We start from the raw sequence: 20,212 nt of genomic DNA, 5'->3' as shown, positions 1-20,212 counted from the left end.
AAATTGCATTTCTTATTTTTCATTAGTCAAAATAAAATAAAAAAAAACGATTAAATGCAAGGATGCTGACTGTGCAGGCGTGTTCTGTGGATGAGTAGATTCAGTGCAACTCGACACATTTTGCATGTTTGCTCTGCAGTTAATTGTCAGCGAGTGAAAGTGGAACTTCTATTTTAATGCCATGCAACAGATTTGAGCCACAGTAGCAGCCCGCTTAATTCAACAGTTTGCTTTGCAGTGGGGTCCTGTCTGTAGAGAAAAGTAAATATTTGAAAGAATTGTAACAGTGAGGAAAATAAAAAGTCAGCCAGAACTATAAAAAAAAATCATCTGGCGTTCCGCCTCAGTATCTCTCTCTCTCTCTCTTTCTCTCTCTCTCTTGCCCACCCTCACACACATGCACGCGCGCGTGCGCGCACAGTGATGAAGGAAATTATTCTAATTTAATACTAAGAATCGCCGCGTGAAGCTGTGAGTTAAAAGTAAAATGTGATTTTTTTTTAAAATTCTGTCTTACGATGCGCCTGTGCTGGTTTGAAATTGGCAGTTCGTCCATATATATATATAAAAAAGGAGCTGATTTGATTACATCTCTCCATTCCTGTTTCACCTTGACACGAGGTTATTGCTGCTGCTGCTCACGAGGCTGATGCGCCTGTTGGTTTAGGGTCATGTCTGGGCCAAGGGAGGTTTCATTCAAAGGCGCTTTTGCAGCGCAGTTATGAAGAACATCCAAACTTTGTGTGGCACACTCAGTGAGACAAAAAAGAATGTCGAACGTTTATAAAAGTGGACATTTCCAAAACATATTTTTTTTCACTCTTAAAATAATAATCTCCTCTACTGGATGAGACAACATGTTCATTTTCTATTACTTTAGGACGCATCGCGTAATTGCGCATGCAGTTCAGGATGTTCTGTTCTTTTATTTAATGCGTGAAATTGCATTTTGGTGCTGAGGTTTGATCAGCTGGGTTTTGTGCAGCAGGGTGTTGATGCAGCGTCAGTGGCCTTTTGATTCAGTCCCCATCCAGGTTGTGCATCTGCAGGATTTGTAGACAGTGAGTTTAAACGTTGCATCCACAATGTGCATTGTCTGGGCTTCGGTGTATTTTGTAGCATTTGAATGTTTTAAATCGTGCTTCATTTTTGAATGTCTGTGCAGGTTTGCAGTCAGGCTGAGTTATACACTTTCAATAGGGGGCACTGTGCAACACGCTCCTGTGCGGGTGATTCCATACAGGGGCAACGTGTCCAAAAGTGGACACCGTCATTCTACTCTTTTATTGCAAATATCCAATTTTATCTTACCCTATTTATTATTACATTATTTTTTCCTAACAGATTAATAGGTATTTTAAATTTGACCATGAAGAAATATCATACAATATTAAATAGACGTAAAATAAAGCCAAATTAAATTATTTTAGTCATGGAAAATATCATGATAAAGGGAATAAAAATTACTGAATGTGTTTTGACATCCGAAAGCAAGTTATGTTTCTTTTTTAATAATCGAAATTATTTTATCATCAAGCCTTGTGGCAGTTACTAAAAAGTTTAATGCAGTCTTCATTCCGTCATATCAAGGTAGTCCAGCTTCAGTCCGCCCGCTGTCTCTACAGTAAAAGTGAGACAGGATAAACATCCGTTTTCACTGCCATGTTCTGTGCTGTTGTATTCCTTTCTTTGACCTGTGGAGCTGACACTGCCATCATTCAATCCACGGAGGTCATTTCCGGGTGAGCACAGACTTCCCTTTGTCTGAGCCGAAAATAAGAACCATAAAGTCCCATTACACCGTTCCTGAGCGCTGCAAGAATTTATTTACAATGTGAAGACAAAGTCGTGATTTTTTTATTGACTGCTCGTCATAATTCAGCCGAGCTGAAGTCGAGGGATTTCTATTCATAGAACATTTGCCCAAGGAAATACCAAAATGCTTGTAAATTTACTTTTACTGTCTGAAAATGACCCGTCCTAAATTTCTGTCCTCGGTTCTTCTCGTGCTGGAGCAGCGCGCACATGTCAGAGCTGTTTTCTAGGACAGCCTGCCTCCAACAGATAACAAACCGAGGGATCATTAACAAGAAGGAATAACGCAGCATATCAAACCGTTTCCTTTATTTAATTAGACAATGACAAACACACAACGGGAGGCAGAAAAAAAAATGAAAACGTGCAACGTGTAGTAATGTAGTATTATATATATTATATAAGAGATTTTTTTTCTTTTTGTGTTCTGTTGTTTTAAATGCACGTTTTATTGTAGAGGCTGCATCAAATATATAACGAAATCGAAATATGACACGCGCACTTTGCATTCTTTTATTTTAACGTTACGCACAGAATTCAAGTCGAACTTAACAAACTTGTTTCTTTTAGTGCGAAAAGAAACCTATGATTGGTATAAAATGTTTGTGGTCAAAAAGAACATTTTCCTTCGATAAATTTGGAAAATATGCAAAGGCTTTTTGTGGAAAAATGCTAAAAGTAAGCTTCCAGTCTGAACTGACATTCTCTCAACCAGTCTAAATGTGCTTTTCGTTTTTTTTTTCTCCTGTTGTATTTTTCAGACAGTTCATCGGGTCAACATGAGACGGATCGTGGATTTCCCAGTAAGTCTGTGCATTGCCTTTCACCTGACTTCAGTCCAGACTGAGCCTCCGAGGTGGGGCTCGTTATTTGGCTGAAAGAAACAGCTGGCTCAACTCACATCAAGGTTTTGCTTTTTAAGTTTGCGCCCTAAATTAACGATTTTTCATGGATTTTTTTGTGTTATTTTCATGCCAATTTCTAGTTTAAGCAGCTGCAGCTTAGAAAGAAGAAAAAAATATCTGCTCAAACTGGGATTTGCAGAAAGCCTTTTTGAGCCTCCAGGGCCCAATTATTATCCAAAAAGCAGCGGCGCTGTTGCAGAAGTTAGCTGACTTTAACCAGAGGTTCATGTTTCGGGAATCCAGTTTCTCAGAGCGCCAATGCTCCCCTGGCTGCTGCTTTTCCAAAGCGTTCATATCCAACTAGTCTCCAGTCTGTCCTCACTTCATTAAAACTTTTTATTCTAACTGGACGATCCAGCTTATCGTTATTGCACCTGGGGAGAGTAAACGTGTGAAGGCTATTAGGTTAAGGGCTTGATTAAAAGCGCATCGCAGCCACCCTCATCAGGGAGCAGAATACTGCCGCCCTGCACCTTCTGCACCCGGGTCAGCTACCCGGCCACCAAATTAAAAACAACCATGCATGGACAGAACAACCTCCACATAGTTTTACGCAGATTTATTTTGTTTACATATGTACATGTGTGAACACGCTTGTACAGCTGTTGTTTTGCAGTGGGGGGGTGAAGGAAAGCTTAACAATTTCTCAAATGAACAAATGAAACATCAAATTAGTCCGCCTGAGGGCCTCATTTTTTGTACTTCTACATTATAACTAGTTATTGAACTAGGTGCACGATCTGAAAGCCATTTGTGGGGAGAAAGAATTCATTGCTGTCTCTCCATCAATAATCCTTGGCAGTGAACTATTGGAACCAGTCAAACGCGCGGGGTGAAACGCGGGTCAGGCTGTCTAACTAATATTAAAATGCGTGCGCCAGAGCGCATGGGGCGCGAGGGAGTATGGGGTGTGCGTGCAGCTCTTTCCCACTGGCTGAGCGCACAACAAACAGCGTGTATTTAGATGAGCATATGACAAAGCCAAGTGAATATGAGTTAGCTCTCTTCGAGAGTTCAGCGCTCGGGATGCTTTGTTATTCACCCTCTAAAACAAAAAAATCTATGACATTGACGCGCAGAACGCGCACGGAGAAATATGTAGATTGAGATGTTTTTTGACAGTGTTTGAAGTCCCCTGTGTATCTGCACTGTAATCAATTCCATTGATTCACAATCTGAGCATGTTTTCTGTTTTTAATAACCCCGAAACAGGTCACATGTCTGATCCAGCATTTTTCATCCCAGGCTTTTCTCATTAGCTTCCAGAGTGGCAGGAAGAAAGGTTACCGAGCGGTCAGTATGGTAATAGCAAGCTGAAGAAATGGTTGGGAACAATAGAAACTTATTTTTCATGTGTGCTGTCACGCCGTCCCTTTGTATTCGCCGTGTTTGTGACTGAATATTCATATAGGAGGTACCTCAAAGGCAAGAGGTTGAATGTGGAGAAAAGAGACCCTCTCTGTCCTCTGTGTGTGTGTGTGAGTGTGTGTGTGTTTGATTTGGTTTTTTTTTAAAATATGAATATGCAAAAGCAAGAGGATTTTTCGCGTTTGGAAATATATCAATAGCAGGAAATTGATCTGAGCTTGAGGTTGGAACAGACCTGATAAACAGCATCCGCTTTGGCGCACGCTTTGCAGCCGTATAGTACATTTGTTATGAGGCCGCTCTCAGACGCACGCCAGCCTTTATTCAGACACGGTATCCTGCCTGCATGCAGATAATTGCCTGACTGATCGCCTTCGCAGTGTCTAGCCTAAAACATTAGTTGTCTATATGTACCCTGTAGAACCGAATTTGTGTGAAGTACAAACAGTCGCAAATACGTCTCTACAGGAATACATGGGCAACTGAAAAACCACGGCAGCCAATGGATTGTTCTGCATCTGCTCCTCTTCACGTCCCTCTGACTCCCCTTTTCCCCCTCCTCCTCCTCCTCCTCCTCCTCCTACTTTTGCACTGAAAGCATCCGTGATAACACATGAAGCCTAGACATTGCAGGCGCTGGCATCGCAGTAACACTGTCACAGTGTGTATCCACGGTCCAGACAGCCATAGTGTGTGTAGGTAGGCCACAGAGAGGAAACCCATGTGCGCAGCGCGCGGCTACTACTGTGTCAGACCCTGTAAAACACGTTAGGAACCAGGGGTCGTTTAAAAGTGACTGATTTACGGCTTTTATTGCTCTATAAAACGCCTCTAACATCCTCGCTTGGGGTAATAGAAATGTCGTGCGCATTCTTTACAAACAGTACAGCCAGAAATATGATATGCAATTCCGCGTCCTTTTTTAGCCATGTTATGTAATTATTGCTGTGGAAATAGACCTCTTTACTTGCACTGTGGTGCTGTTGACCAAAATATGGACTTGTGTGACACTTTTTCTCAGACTGTTTGCTCAAGAAGCAGCTTATTATTATTATTATTATTGTTATTATTATTATTATTATTATTATGATTATTATTATTATTAATCGTTGATGGTTTTTACAAGAATAAAAATGTTGAACTGCTTAACCTTTGGAGATCTGCTGGTCCTGAGATAAGAGAGGGGATTCCTGCAGTACATGACAGGTTTACACAGCCAGACAGTGTCAGTTTACAGGATCACAGCAGACCACCGAGTAATCTGATGGTCACTGCTGCAGCCAGGGCGGGACACGAGCGGATGTCATTTCCATCTGCACTTAAATCCTGAAAGTGTTTACACAGCAAACATGAGGTGGAGTCTGAAAACATGCAAGTAAAGCAGGTACAAAAGTTGTTCATGTACAAATATGTTGTATTGATTAGTGTTTTTCAGTTTTCTTTTATTAAAGCAGTAGAGCCAACTTGATGTTTCTGTCTGTTGTGCCTCCTGTGCTTTTACACTGGCCATTACAAAGGTCACATTAGGTTCAGAAAATAACAGATAAAAGCTTTCACATGACAAAAACAGGGGAAAAATACATCCAAGAGATGCAGCGCCCGCAATTAGAGCCTCTTCTTCTTAGGAATTTGATTAATTTCTGTCTTATTTACAAATATCTTTATGGTCAGTACTTAGAGGGGATGTTCAGTTAATCATGAAGATCAGATGGCCCATAACTGCTCCAAAATGCAACTTCCTGGACTGTAGCGGCTAAATGTAGCCGAACTTTCAGTGAGATACAATACCTCCACAGTGAAGCCAGCGGATCATAATGTTCTGATACTCTCTGGTCTGTGGCGTCATAATGATGCAGTTTCACCGCTGACTGGTTTGTGCCCCCATAATGATGCTCCACTCTGCAAAGTCGTCTGGTTTGTGACACCACAGTGAGCTTTATCTGTGATTTCACCTGTAGCTGTGTGTAGTCTGAGCCCGAGTCGCGTCTTTGGCATCGCAGTTTTTGGTCAAATGTGAACTTAGAGAAGAGTTGACTGTCTGAAAGCTGTCATGGAATGTTGAAACTGGCAGGTATGCATCTCACCTGGTGTCACGTGGACTTTTTACCTTTTACGTCTAATTATGAATCATCCATAATGTTTTTTAGCAAATTATTCAACGTGGACAGAGCAATCCTCATCTAAACCATCATATTTTAATTTTTCTCCTCGGTGAAAACTTGAATTCTTATTCTTTTGATGAATGTCCTGAAAAAATAGGTGAATAATTCACCGTTGAGCGAAGGCCTTTGTCTGGGCAGCCTCTGCTTTCTGTACACTTTTAATCCAACATTATAAATGATCAGGCCTGATTTGAGACCTCAGCCACACCTCCTCAGCCTCTCACCTCTCTCCTGCTCTCTGACATTTACACTCAATACCTTTCCCATCAGAAATTACTGCTGAAATCCACATTATGCACCAGACTCAGCTCCACTTCTCAAGTGCATTGAACTATAATTTGCTTTGCAGCTGAGGTTTTCAGTGGTAAAGACTGTGCCTTCATTAATTAGCAGGTAACCTTTATATAACGCCTGCAAACCAGCAAAATGATTCCTTTGCTATTGTCGAGCCTCCTCCTTGGCGCACCACCTATTGTCCCGTTGAATAATTGAGACCAGTGTATTTTGCCTGTTTTATTTTTCCTTGGTCAGCAACTAGCTACTAGTTTTGTCCCCAAGATCAATTGCCTTGGTAACAGAACCAGAGAAAGGGGGAGAGGGAGGGAGAGAGGGAGGCAGAGAGAGAGAGAGAGAGAGAGAGAGAGAGAGAGAGAGAGAGGGGGAGAGAGAGGGAGGCAGAAAGAGAGAGAGAGAGAGAGATTTGTGCCCACAATGGCGACTGTAGGTATGCTAAATACCTCTGGTTCCTTATCCGGGAACTACCTCTTACTCTGCTATTGGGCCACTGGGTCACGTGGTAAAAGTAACTTTACAGGGCTGCTCGCAAGTAGGAGGGCTTTATGGAGCAGAAAAACGACAAAGCTAGAAAAATTATTTTCCACTCCAGAAATTAATGATCATGAGCTCGTATTTGATGGAGTCTAACTACATTGATCCGAAATTTCCTCCATGCGAGGAATATTCGCAAAATAACTACATCCCCGAGCATAGTCCAGAATATTACAGCCGCGCGAGGGACACTGGCTACCAGCATCACCACCAGGAGTTATATCCTCCGCGGGCGAGCTACCAAGAGCGCCAGTATAACTGTGCAAGCATCCCTGAGCCCGACACGCCAAGGGGACATGGAATACCCCACTCTGCGCACCTGCTGACAGGGAAAGGGCAGCCTGCTTCATGTGAAACCCCACAGTTGTCCATGTCCCCCGCCACGCCACCGGCCGCAACCTCCGCCTGCAACCAAGCCACCCCGGAGCATCCAAACAGCACAGCCTCCTCCAAACAGCCCGTGGTGTACCCGTGGATGAAGAAAATTCACGTCAGCACTGGTAGGCAACTTGTGTGTTTATGTTCCCTGCACTCCTCACGCTCCTCTCTCCCTTTCCCTCCCTTTATCAGTCCCTCTGACTCCCATCTCGTTGCCAGCCCCTGCTCCGATAGCAGGGAAGCCTTTGAAATGGCACAATTGAGGCGGATTTACGACTCGGCATTGGTAATTACACCCACCATAAATTTTATAGCCGAGGTATACTCAGGGCAGCCGTATCACCATGTGGCTTCTGCTGTTATGTATTGCGCGATAGAGAGAGGGGGAGAAATGAATAAGAAAAAAAAAACTGAGCTTTGTAATCTTGCATTAATAATTTAGCTCATAGTTGGATGTGAGTGTCCTCTCATTACGCTGAGAAGTTCTTAACTTCCCATTTAAATTTCTCAAACAGCTAAACATTCATATCCAATAAATCTTTCCAGCCATATCTCAGTTGAGGCCATTCTTGTTTACCCCTCCTTTCCTCCCTTCCCCGTCTCCCTTTCTCTCCACTTCTGCCTTTTTCCAGTGAACTCTGGTTACAATGGGACGGAGCCCAAGCGGTCTAGGACAGCTTACACCCGCCAGCAAGTCTTAGAATTGGAGAAGGAATTCCACTATAACCGATATTTAACTCGGCGGAGGCGCATCGAGATCGCGCACACCCTGGTTCTCTCCGAGCGACAGATTAAAATCTGGTTTCAGAACCGCAGGATGAAATGGAAAAAGGACCACAGGCTCCCGAACACCAAAGTGAGATCGTCCTCGTCCTCCTCCGGGTCCAACACAGGCTCAGCGGCCGGCGCTGCAGCGGCCGCCTCGGCCACTAACACTGGGGCCCCCGACGAACTGACCGGAGCACAGCATGGCGAGGACATTACCAGGTTATAAAGCCACGGCCAGAGAACAGAACTGCTTATTTATAGAACGATTCTATATTTTGTTTTCGTAGCTATCTTGTGCGGTTTCCTTTAAGTCCAAAGTTATATAAAATGCATGTTATATAGCATGGATTACTGCGAATACCGATGGATTATTTTTACGTGACAACAGGGTTTAATTTATTTGAAGTTCAATTAAAATGATGTTTTTTATTGAAAAAAAAATGTTTTGAATGAAGGAAGAAAAAAGTAGAAAAAAAATATACATTTTATCAAAATGTTATTGTGGGCCATTCTTTTGCCCTGCTGCCCAAGGTGAAATGCACAATCTATTTATTTCAAACAACACTGGAAGGAAATCACTATAATAATAGTTATTTTTGGTATATAAAAAAAGCTGGAACACACCATTGATCTTGAACTTGTATGTTTAGGATAATAATGTGTGACTTTACCTCGTGTATTTCAGAAAAACAGGATTTTGATTTACTATTTAGTTTTGTGGTGTTGATGTTGTGTTTAGACCGTTAAAAAGCAGACTATTGTGAAATGCAATAAACGGAGTTTAGTGTACTTGTGCTAATCATATTGGTCAATAAAACAGTGAGTGTCTACTAGTTTTACATCCGTTTGGTCGAATTTCATTTTAGATAAGATGAGGTCTGCTATTGTAGATTGAAATTTCTCCTTGAACGTGTACAGATGTGTGGATATTTGACATTTCATGAGAGGGGGGGGAGGAGAAACACTGTGTTTTCAGACTGTGTTTATCAGCCCTGCAGCTCTCTTTTCTTTAAAATGGGGAACGTGTACAGCCTGTGTGGACTCGTGTGTGTGTGTGTGTGTGTGTGAGTGTCTGTTTGTTTATGTGTGTGTGTGTGTGTGCATGCTTTGAAGCTTCACTCATCATGGACTGAAGTTATTTCTAAAATATGAAAATGAAACCGTTTTTCGCCGTGCGTAACGTGCAGCCTCATCAGTCTGAAGGGCATTCAATTAACGGTCCAGACAAGCCACCGAGGCCCTGCAAGCCACACCGCACTGCTCTCTGCCTGCAGTGCCTCAGATGGAGCTCTGCGCGTCCCCACCTCAACACAAAGATGCATGTGACTCATTTAGACTTTTGCAATGTGCTATAGGGATTACAGATTGTTGTGGGAATATTCTCTCTCTCTTGTTTTTTTTTTTTTTTTTTTTTTGGTAACATAAAGTAGCTACCCTGCTTTTTTTTCAAGAGTCCACACGCGCGCCACGCGCCTGGCATTTCAAATGTAAAATAAATGAAAATAAAAAAAAAAATAAAGCCGTGCACTGCGGATAGATTGCATATTGTGAAGCGTGGTGTGGTCTTCGTGGAACGTCTCGGTGAGCTGGGATGGAGTGAAACGTGCTGACCTTTGTTATGAGCCTCTATATCAGTGCCCTCGCCACGAGGAGGGACACTGGTGGGTTTTTTTTTTCTTTTTTCATTGTGTGTGTTCACTCTGACTTTTGCTTGTATAAACACTTTGCCACATCTGCCTCGTTCTGCCTCCCCAGTGGGCAGTTTGCCTCCACAGTGCGCAGCAGCTCGCGAGAATACAGAAATGTACAACTTTAAAAAGCGGCGCGTCCACGTGCAACGTCATCGTGCGTCTTTCTTCTGGCTGGAGGACCAACAACACACCGCAGGACTGTTTACCACTGCTGGACCCCAACGTTTCAGCTGTACGCAAAGAACATTATCTTTAAAAATAATGTTCGTTTAGTGTTTTTTTCTTTTATATCTCTTTATTTTATTTATTTATTTATTTATTTTATTTTTTTGGTGGGGGCAGATGTGAAAGGTCTCGATCTAAACATGACTTAAACCCAAAGACGCGCGAGCATTTGATAGATTATTGAAATTGTGACATGAATAGGCCTTATAAAATGCCCTGCGTAGTGGGAGGCGAACGAACACAAAAGGAAGAGGTATTCTCTATCATTAATCTTTGGCTCCAGAGCTTTGTGTTATGCTCTGGAAAACAGCTCTGGCAACAGCCAGCGTTGATCCTAACCAAATATCCAGGACCTGTTTGTATCGTTTAGCAGCCTTTTACACACGTGAGAGCAAAACTGGACTTTGAAACGATGCAATCCCAGTAAAACAAAGCGGTTCGGGGCTTGCTTTCTTGGACGCAGCTCTTGGAGAGGCATTAGAATAGTGGTGCGACGGCGCTGAAAAATGAATCCAGGAGCCTTTATGTTGCTGGACAGATTAGAGAAATTAATGTGCTCGCCACAGTCGCAGCATCCCTCCAGCCCCTTTCTCGGCCCTGTCGCCTCCATGTCGCGAGGCTGAAAAGGTACTTTATTGAACTTTGGGGGCGAAATGGGAGAAGGCCGAGTTCACCTCGAGGACACATTTTCTGTCCCATTAGGCTCATTTCAGTCTGGATGGCCGACCTCTCCAACCCTGTGACCTGGCTCTCTCTCTGTGCGTGTACCTTCTGTGTGCGCCCTCGTCGGTCCCCCTTGGCCTCGGCTTTCTTTGTGGGTTTTTCTGCGTTGTGCCTATAGAGGCCTGCGGCGGGGCATCACTGAATGTGTTCCCCTCTTTTTGTTGGCTGGAGTGACACCGGACAGTTGAACCCTCGGACTATCCTCTCCTCTACACCTTAAGACGTCCCGACACGCGCTCACGTGACTGAAATTTATTTCGAAGCTTGCAGAAATGTAAAAAAAAAATCAATATGTTAGTGCAAAGCATGAGGGAAATGTGACTGAAACTTTCCAATATGCACGATTGCACTAAAATTACAAATAACCTACTCATTCCCTGTAGTCTTTAAAAAAAGAAGGGCATTAAAAATAGTTTGACTTGGTGACTTCTGCGTGACTTAAGAGAATTACTGGTCTCAGATCGTCACTTCCATTCAAACTGCCAATTATAGGAGTTTGTGACAGTACTGGGACAGTTCATTGTGATTAGTTTATGGACAACGACCTTCAAGGTTCCGCTCACCAGAAACCGTGTCGACTTTGCACACTTTTTGAAAACTTTCACTGCCACGCAAAAAAAACAATCCTGAGAGGAAATCGTGCAGAAATGTGGGCCATGTTGTCAATTTTTGATGTGTTCCTGGATATTTAGTTTAAAGACTTTCACTGCAATGCTTTCATTGAATTACGCATTGATGATGCTCACTGGAAAAAAAAAAAAAAAAAACAGCAACATTTTTGATCCGACTAATTTGGTCTGGTGAAAATTTTAAGCGCTGACAGAAAAATCTCCAACAGCCGAACTTCCAGGATAAACAGTGTTCACAGAAAGCCAAACTAATCTCGGTGTTTGTCAGCTGGATGCGATAAGTCATCCTCCTCCTCACGTCTCTCAGGCTGCAGGTGAGGGTCGGATTTCACTGGGAACAATTGCAAAATGTCCCTTTTGTTTGCGCTCTTGTAACTGAAGATTTGTGTACACGAGAAATAATTCGCCAAAAGATTTAACTAATACACCGGGCTCTGATTTATGGCGAGAGTAAACAACGTGTGAGATTTAAGAGTATTATCATTTCAGCAAAAGATCAAATCGCGTGGCAGTCATAAATCTGCCCGATTCTTTTTGTGATTAAAGTTTGCTCTCGTGCACAACTCAATAAGAGACAGCTTTCACAGATATTGATATTTACACAGATATTTATCATCGTCCCATCTCACCATGATGTACTCCACACGTTATTTCTGTTCTTGCGTGATCGAGCCGATCGTTAAATCCATCATCGTCAAAGTTATATAGTCTTACCTGTCAGAGGATCAGCATGAATTAAAGATTTATCCTCGAGTAGTTTTAAGTGCGCTTTTCCGCTTTTAATTCTCTCTTATTCAGATTTGAGGGAGCGTTCGTTTGAAGCTGCGTCTGTGTACAGTAACTTTAAGAGGTGGTAGTTATTCTTAACCCCGGCACCTTGCGTGAATATCGTTGTAGCTGCTATTTCACGCGTTTTGGGCTCACTGTTTGAATTCCTCAGCACTTACTCAGCCCTAACTGGTTCCTTCTCTGACTCCAGACTGTTGAATCACACATGATTTTCAGCTCACATTGCACTGCTGCGGGCTGCCCGTGATTTATGAGCACCTCAGGCGAGGACTCTCTCTCTTGGAAGATATAAAAACTTTACACAAACAGCCATCGAAATGTTTGAACAAGAGCAAATACGAGGCAAAAATGATCTGCGGCTCCGACGCGTTCACGTGCTTTATTACCTGCTTTTTTTTTATTGTCTGCACCGGGTTAAGTGTAAATGTTTTTCCTGCACTCGTCTCAGGTGAGTGTCTTCTTCAGCCACTTGGGTTTGTAATGAAAGGTCCGGGCCGGCTGCATTGTTATGGTGTAGTGTGTTTAAACGGCAACCATGGCAGCTGCATAAAGGCAGAGAGTTGAAACAGGGGTCACGCTGCTATTTTCCAGGGACAGAGAGGCTGTCTCACATTGACCAGCAGTGGGTGTGTCATAAATCCGTAAATCTCTCTCCCATCCCTTCACCCAAGGGGAAAGAAAAAAAAAAAAAGAAAAAAAAAAAAAAGAAAGAAAAGAAGAAGCACCAGGCCTCGTGAGCGCGCGCGCCCCTCTGATGGAGGTAGATGAATTTACATAAAAGTGGATTTTAAAAATCCATCAAAAACGTAAAAATGATTTACTGTCAGCGCTGGCAAACATTTCACGCAGGCGACGACAAAGCATCTTGGATCAACACAGCCCACCGTAGACTTCACACACACGGGGAATGATGGCCTGGGTAAACTTACGAGGATACTTTATGTCACCATAACGCCTCGCTGAGAAATATTTAATTAGCCTATTTGCTGCATCGTTGAGGACCTTAGAAATTACAGTCATCTTCCTTCGTTCAAGGTGTCACCAGGGGCCCTGACAGTCACTAGATTGAGTTATGATTATGTTATTCACTTTTCATTAGCACAAGTGATCTGAATATGCGATCCTACAGACTATAGATCCACAATTATGTGTAGGTTAAGTGAAATGTGCGCTTTTATTTCATTCATTCACTGAAAATGATTCTCGGGTGCATTTCTGAGGCCACCAGTTGCATTGATGCTGCACTTGGAGGACTTTTCCCCAGAGTGTCAGTGATCACTCTTCTGTCTTTTTACGCATGAAAAAAAAAGTGACGAAAAGCAATATCCTGACCAAAACCTTACACCTCTCACAATTTTAAACAACCCAAAAAGTCTATTTCTTATTGAATTTCTGCAAAAGATTAGCAACACTGCCACGATGTAATATATTACTTACCAAAAACTACACCAAGTATGACTTCCAAAAAGACATTGGCAAATTGGCATGTTCCCGAAAACGTTGCTTAATGACGGTCTTAACAGTTTATTGCATTTTTTTTAATTAAATGTATCAATCTTGTGAACAAACCGAAAGTAAATTATGCACATCAAAAAGCTGTAACCACATCTCATTGTTCATTACAACCATGGATGTCTTTAATGTCCAATTTTTAGTTTGAAAGAAACAGGGAGGAATGCAGAAGTTGTCAAACACATTACCATATCTAATAAAGCATCACCCACACTCAGAATTATAATAAGGGCGGATGCTGTTAACTAAAAATAATAAACAGATTGAATTAACCGGCTAACCAGTTAAACTAAACAGGAAAGCCAAGATTTTAATTGATGACAAATAGTCAGCTTTTAATTTTCCATGTACACACCAGCTTTTAGAGGAAAATATTAGAAGTGTTATCAGCATCAGCACGCTTTCAATTTATAAATGTGAATCAGGGGAAAACACATTAATCTTCCGAGTTAAAAAAAAAAAAGACAGAAAGAAAATAATTTCTAAATGTTACACTTTCTCCAGGTACTTCACATGCTCAGACCTGCAGGATTTATGTGTCCCTGCACTTTCCACAGACAGGCCAGGATTTACATTGTAAGGTGGTATACAGGCCCAAATTAATACCCCGCTGTTAATGCACATGCCTGCAAAAGTCGCAACTTGTTTTTTTTTTTGTTTTGTTTTTTTTTTTTTTTTTGAGGGGGGGGGGGGGGAATTGACAACGTGTGTCTTTTCCTCACTTATGAAGTGCAGTCTGCAAACTCTAGTCCTTTCATTTCACTCTGCATTGTTTACAGCAATATAGGGCACCGGGCCCATAAATCTTCTCCTGGCTCTGCCAAGACAGCGCCATTTGTATGCACCGTTTTAACCGACAGCATCCTCTGCCCATTAACGTCTTCTCTGCAGCTCGCTCTCAGTCTCCTCTTATCTGCGGAGCCCTGTCCCCTGGAAATACATTAACTGATCCGCGCTTTTCGTTCAGCTCTGAAAACCAATTATATTTTAGGAGTAGGAAATGTATATAAATACATTGCATATAGATATATAATTTATACAGGGTAAAAAAGGAACGAGGGAAAAAAAAAACACAGCTGCGCCGCATTCGCCAGATTTCAGCTTCTCGCGCGCAACTGCAGATGTTTTTCTCCCCCCTCCGCGTTATTGGTATGAAAAATAAAAGTTTATCGACGATTTCCTTGGCTGTTTGTGTCAGCAGGCGAGAGAGCACAGAAGGTAAGGAGGAATTGTAAAAGGGTTGACACCCAGAGCGACCGGCGCGCTTTTGTGTGAGAGAGAAAAATGATTTATTGCCACTGAGGCGGTTCAAACAGAGTTCACGGAGAATTGTGGTGGAGGCGCAGAGGAGCTAAATTATGGTCTTGCTGAGCTAGTATATCATAGATTCTATCTCCAATTCAGAGAGTGTGTTCAAGGGTGTGAGGGAAGGAAAACAAAACGAATTTAATTACTTTCTCTCCATTTCAGCCACTCCTGATGCGCACGGTCTTATTCACCAGTGATAATAATTATTATGTATTTGTTTTGCACTTTTGGCCTACATTCATCCTAAAGTCTGACTGACTTTTTTTTTTTTTTTAAAGGACACTTTTTTTTCTTACTGTCCACAATTAAATATGACCCTCCGCACTAAACTTTTAGATTTTTTGCTCAGTTTAAAAGTGATTTATTCATCCGTGATAAGTCATATTAAGGACATTCAATGTTGTTAAATGGAAAAAAGCTTTGGAATATTGGGGTGAAGTGGGCACATTATGTCCTTGATCGGACATAAAATATTTCATTTATTGGAAGGAGGGAGGGAAACCTCAGGACGTGACTCCACTCTGGAGGTGCAGGTAAAACCTCAGTGGCGGCGGCAGCAGGGGTGAAAGAGAAAAAAAAAGGAGCAAGGCTCCTCTCCTTCCAAGCTATGCAACCCTGAGTGCATAATCCATCACCTCTGAGACATCTACAGAGGGTTTTCTCGACAGCTTTGTTGTAGCGAAACACCAGAAAGAACTTAAAGCCTGGTTCAACTAAGATTGATACTGGCCTGGAATATGCTAACATAATAGTCTGCAGGCTCCTCTCTCTCTTTGGAAAACGGATCAGGGCGCACTATTTAAAAAAATTGGTGATAGCTTCATTATTTTACATATTTATTCATTTTGCACAAATTTATGCATTGGTAAAATTAAACAAGCATATTTTATGTTTTTTTTTCCAAGGTTTTAATTCTGTTAGGCCACACGAGATGGGATTTTTAATGCAAATAATGGCTCCACAAAAATAACTGTTAAATTGTATATTTCTTTTTTTTTTTTTCCATTTAAGTGTTTTGCACCTTTGCAGTTGTATTTTCAAGACTCTAGGGTGTTGTGGTACAATAGCTGCAAACAGTGAGCTCTGCACTGAGCATCTCCTCCTTTTGTCCACAGTCCTGCAGCAGGCGGGATTTGCCACATAAAAAAAAAGTCCAGCGTTTCCTCACAGACGCCAGAGACTGCAGCTCCAGATACAGTACTGATGCCTGATTAATGCAAAAGCATTGAATCGTCAGATAGGAAAAAAAATCATTAATGATTGCCTCCTTTGTCTTTGTGTGGCAACGACTGTCAAGCCTTTGTTTGACCACTCCCAGTGAATCCTATTAAGCCCAGGCTGTACACTTCGACTGGTATGAGCATATGTTGTTATTTAAAGGAAACCCGCCCATTTGTGATACACGGCAAAATTAGTTACGCGCAAAGTTGCGAAAGAAATTTTCATTTGTTTGATTTTGGAAGCCAGAAAACACCTTTACTGTACATAAGAATAAGAAAAATCACCAAAATTATCTGCCAGTATTTACAATAACGTTTAAATGGGAAAAATACCCCGGACAGAAATTTTAATTTGAGTCATTTTACAAGTTAAAAAAATCAGTAAAAGATGTTATATTGAGTCATTACGCGCATATCACTCCATCCCATAAACACAGCGCAGGCAGGAACGCCTCGCCATGTATGTGATAAAAAACCTACCACCAAAAAGATCAGGATGTGCATCTGCGAGCGGCGGTTCCTTCAAATAAACGCGTCCTGTCAAAGGATTTCTAGGATTAGAGGAAATGTGCGCTCACTCTCTAATGACGCGCTCCTCACATGTAATCTTTGTCTGCGCCCTCTCTGCCATTTTCTCTCCCTCCGCATCAACACTTCTTTCTTTTTTCTCTCTCTCTCACTGATTACAGTTTTTTTTTTTTTTTTGGCGTCTATTCATATCCCGTTATTTGATTTCTTTTTTTAATCCCTAGGTAAAGAAAGGCGAGCCGCTCACAGAAATGTCTGAAGAAATATGGCAGAAGCCTCTTCGGGCGCCCCAAGTTGCCAGCGGATTACTTTGCAACTCCGGAGCGCGGTCATTGGAGGACGGCCACACGTGACTACGGCACCCTTCTGGTAAATATTATTCAAATGTTCCACATGGTTACTCCAAATGCTCTTTCACGTGCGTCTATATTCGTTCAGGTTAATTGTGATCGCTTATTAGACAGATAGAAGTCGTGCCTGTTATTGCTGCTGGGGGACTCCTGGAGTTATTTGAGACAGTTTGATGAGCTGGGTCCATGGACCCCCAACAGTCTGCCCTCCCACTACAGCTGCACGGCAACAGTTTTGCAATGAGGGCTGGACAAGAGCCAAAACTTAGCACTGGATACAAAGAAGGAGAAGGAGAAGGAAGAGCAGGAGGAGGAGGAGGCCAAGTGGCTGAACTCCATCTGCAAAACATGACCTCCTCCGCTCGTGTCAGTTCCAGGTTGAACCCGGATGAAGAGCCTCAGGTTCGCCGCCATGCTGACAGCATGCTGGACATCCAGAGGACGAGCTGCAGTTTCCTCAACATCTGCCACTCGGGGCTCATCTTCCCCTGGATGACTTCGAGAGCAACCGCCTCCAGACTGTCTGGTAACTGGCTTTCTTCTTTAATATTCTTTTTATTTAAAAACTTCACCAGATGCACTGATATTCCAGAAATTCATTTATTAGGGACACTTCTGATGTCCATTTTTTCTTGAGGCATAAACACTATTTGCTACAATACAACCCAATACAACAATTCTAACATGCACAACTGCAAACACAAGATGGGATCAATACCTTTCCAGCAGTGTCAACAATAAATGTAAAAAGCTTTTTTCCCCAAAGTGAAATTCACGGCAGAGCTTTTGTATTGGATTTCATTGTGCAGGTGTACCTTATGTGGTCACTCGTGATTGATGGTTATTTTGCTGCTACTTCTTTGTTGCGTGGAGACCCGGGATGCCAAGCGGCTTGAAAGGGTTACAAGTGAACAATAACATAAGTCAAATGCATTACTATTAGAGCCGAAGTCAGATGTGATGGGCTCCTCCCTCTCACTGTCATGAATGAGTGGTAGAGTCGGCGCACCGTTAAACAAATGTCCGTGTCACGCTGGTAGCATAACAGAACCGTTCTTTGAGTTCACTACAGGCAAAGTAATGTTAAAAACAGAAACTCTGCAGAGAGAAGGCTGCACAAAAACTCTTGTGGGCTGCACTTCTGCAGCTGAAGATCTTTATGGGATCATAGTTTAATTATTCTACAATCTGTTCTTTCATAAGGCTTCTTGGCAAACGAAGAGGTTTCTCATGCTATGGCTAAAAATGGCTTATTCTGATTATACAAATCTTCAAAAAAATAAAGAAAATATTAAGATGGATATGCAATTTTAAATCTATAATCAGTTTAAGACTGATGTGAGCAGCTAAACAGACTAACAACGCTTCATTTCATTAAGGAACATTGGTATTTTAAAAGGAAAAGGGTAAGCATGTTTCCACCATTAAGTGCAACAGTATTAGCACTTAGCAGAGCTAACATTTACCAAGGAAGTAGTCTCCCGGTCTGGTGGAGTACTGTTGAAGGGTGCAGCTCGCTCTCTCAAAGGTCACCGTTGGTCTTATTAAATATCCATTAACCCCTGTGTGTTATATGGTTATCAACAGGGCCCGACTACTGCTCATATACATGTCAAACCGAATCCCCAATGGTGGTTATTTTCAGAGGTGGTCCCAAGATACCTTTTAAGTGACTGAGATGGGGATTTGACAGCTCTGCTTCCATGTGTAGCTCTGATTAATGTGGCCTGTCAGGCAGCCGTAGTGGCGTCAGATGTTTCCCCCAGACTGCTTCTTCGGGAGGTAACTTTCCCTGAGCGCATGACACAGTAGACAGCCAGTCTTGTACAGTGTCTCAAGCATGACTGAATACATGGGGAGAGCTGAGGGGCTCCACTCGCTCTCAGGTTGATTGGCTGAGGATTAACACAGGCATTCCAGACAATTGAGGGCTTCCATGTGGCGGTTGTACATTTCAGGATAGGACCGTAAGATGTGTGGCACTGCCTTTTAACGCCTTCTCTTCTTTATGTGCTTCCTCTGCCATCAGTCAGCGGCGGCGTGGCAGCCGGCCTGTCAGACGGAGGCGGGCGGAGGGCGAGGAGGGAGAGGACAGCCTTCACCAACAGGCAGCTGCTGGAGCTGGAGAAGGAGTTCCACTTCAGCCCCTACCTGTGTCGGCCCCGCAGGCTGGAGATGGCAGCCGGGCTGAAGCTCACCGACCGCCAGGTCAAGATCTGGTTTCAGAACCGCAGGATGAGGTACAAGAAGGAGCACAAGTACGGGAGAGTCACAGGGTGGTCTCCCTGCAACCTGGCGTCCGGTTTGAACTCTTGTGCAGAAAGCCTGAAGACTCCAACTGCGTGCATCATCAGAACTTCCACCTGCTCAGAGCTGCACTCCGTGGATTACTCTGCCATGTCCTCCCTGTTTGGATCTTTTGGCGACAGCAGCGGTGGTCAGAGTATCCACCCTGCAGAAACGCCCCGTCTAAACTGCATACTTCCATCTGTTGAAAATGGTCCACCACCCTCCTGCACGGGCGTAGATAGTCATCATCATCCTGGCATTTCAAACTGGCCCTAGAGCCCCATAATGACCATCCCTCCTGTGCTCATCAAAATCTCAATGATACATCTACTTTCACTTACTTTTGAAAGGATAGTCTGATCAGCATCCCTGGGCTCAAATCCCCTTAATGCACCCCTTTCACCACCACAAAACATTTTAATTAAGCTATATGAACACGTCTTAATTAAAGGAGAGCTACAGCGATATCGTGTGACCGCAGACTTCAAGACTTCAAACTTTCTGCTCGCACTCCACATACACACCACACCTGGAGCGCTGATAATTCTGTGTATTTTGCTGTAATATTTATATTTGTTGCATGTTTAATGCATGTGGGAAATCCCGAGTGTGTTTTATATTTCCTCTCTGTTGTCAGATGATAGATAAGTAGATGTCATATTTTCTAAGTGCAACATTAGGCGTCTTTTTCATTACGCACTGTAAATAGCAGGTCGTTTGTGTA

The 20,212-nt window shown here is 42.7% G+C and overlaps 2 protein-coding genes across 2 annotated transcripts; both read left to right on the top strand.

Annotated features, from left to right (window-relative positions):
- Positions 1 to 7,001: 7,001 nt before the first annotated feature.
- hoxc4a (homeobox C4a) lies at positions 7,002 to 8,829 on the top strand. Its single transcript, XM_030118257.1, has 2 exons — positions 7,002 to 7,578; positions 8,089 to 8,829. The coding sequence occupies exons 1-2, from the start codon at positions 7,143 to 7,145 to the stop codon at positions 8,448 to 8,450; spliced, it is 798 nt and encodes a 265-aa protein (XP_029974117.1). The 5' UTR covers positions 7,002 to 7,142; the 3' UTR covers positions 8,451 to 8,829.
- Positions 8,830 to 17,385: 8,556 nt separating this feature from the next.
- LOC115407769 (homeobox protein Hox-D4b-like) lies at positions 17,386 to 19,938 on the top strand. The gene is made up of 2 exons (XM_030118256.1): positions 17,386 to 17,725; positions 19,259 to 19,938. The coding sequence occupies exons 1-2, from the start codon at positions 17,386 to 17,388 to the stop codon at positions 19,762 to 19,764; spliced, it is 846 nt and encodes a 281-aa protein (XP_029974116.1). The 3' UTR covers positions 19,765 to 19,938.
- The last annotated feature ends 274 nt before the right edge of the window (positions 19,939 to 20,212 follow it).

The sequence above is a fragment of the Salarias fasciatus genome, chromosome 20 (assembly GCF_902148845.1).
Source record: "Salarias fasciatus chromosome 20, fSalaFa1.1, whole genome shotgun sequence".
Taxonomy (NCBI): Eukaryota; Metazoa; Chordata; class Actinopteri; order Blenniiformes; family Blenniidae; genus Salarias; species Salarias fasciatus.
This window is presented reverse-complemented; position numbering and strand designations above follow the sequence as displayed.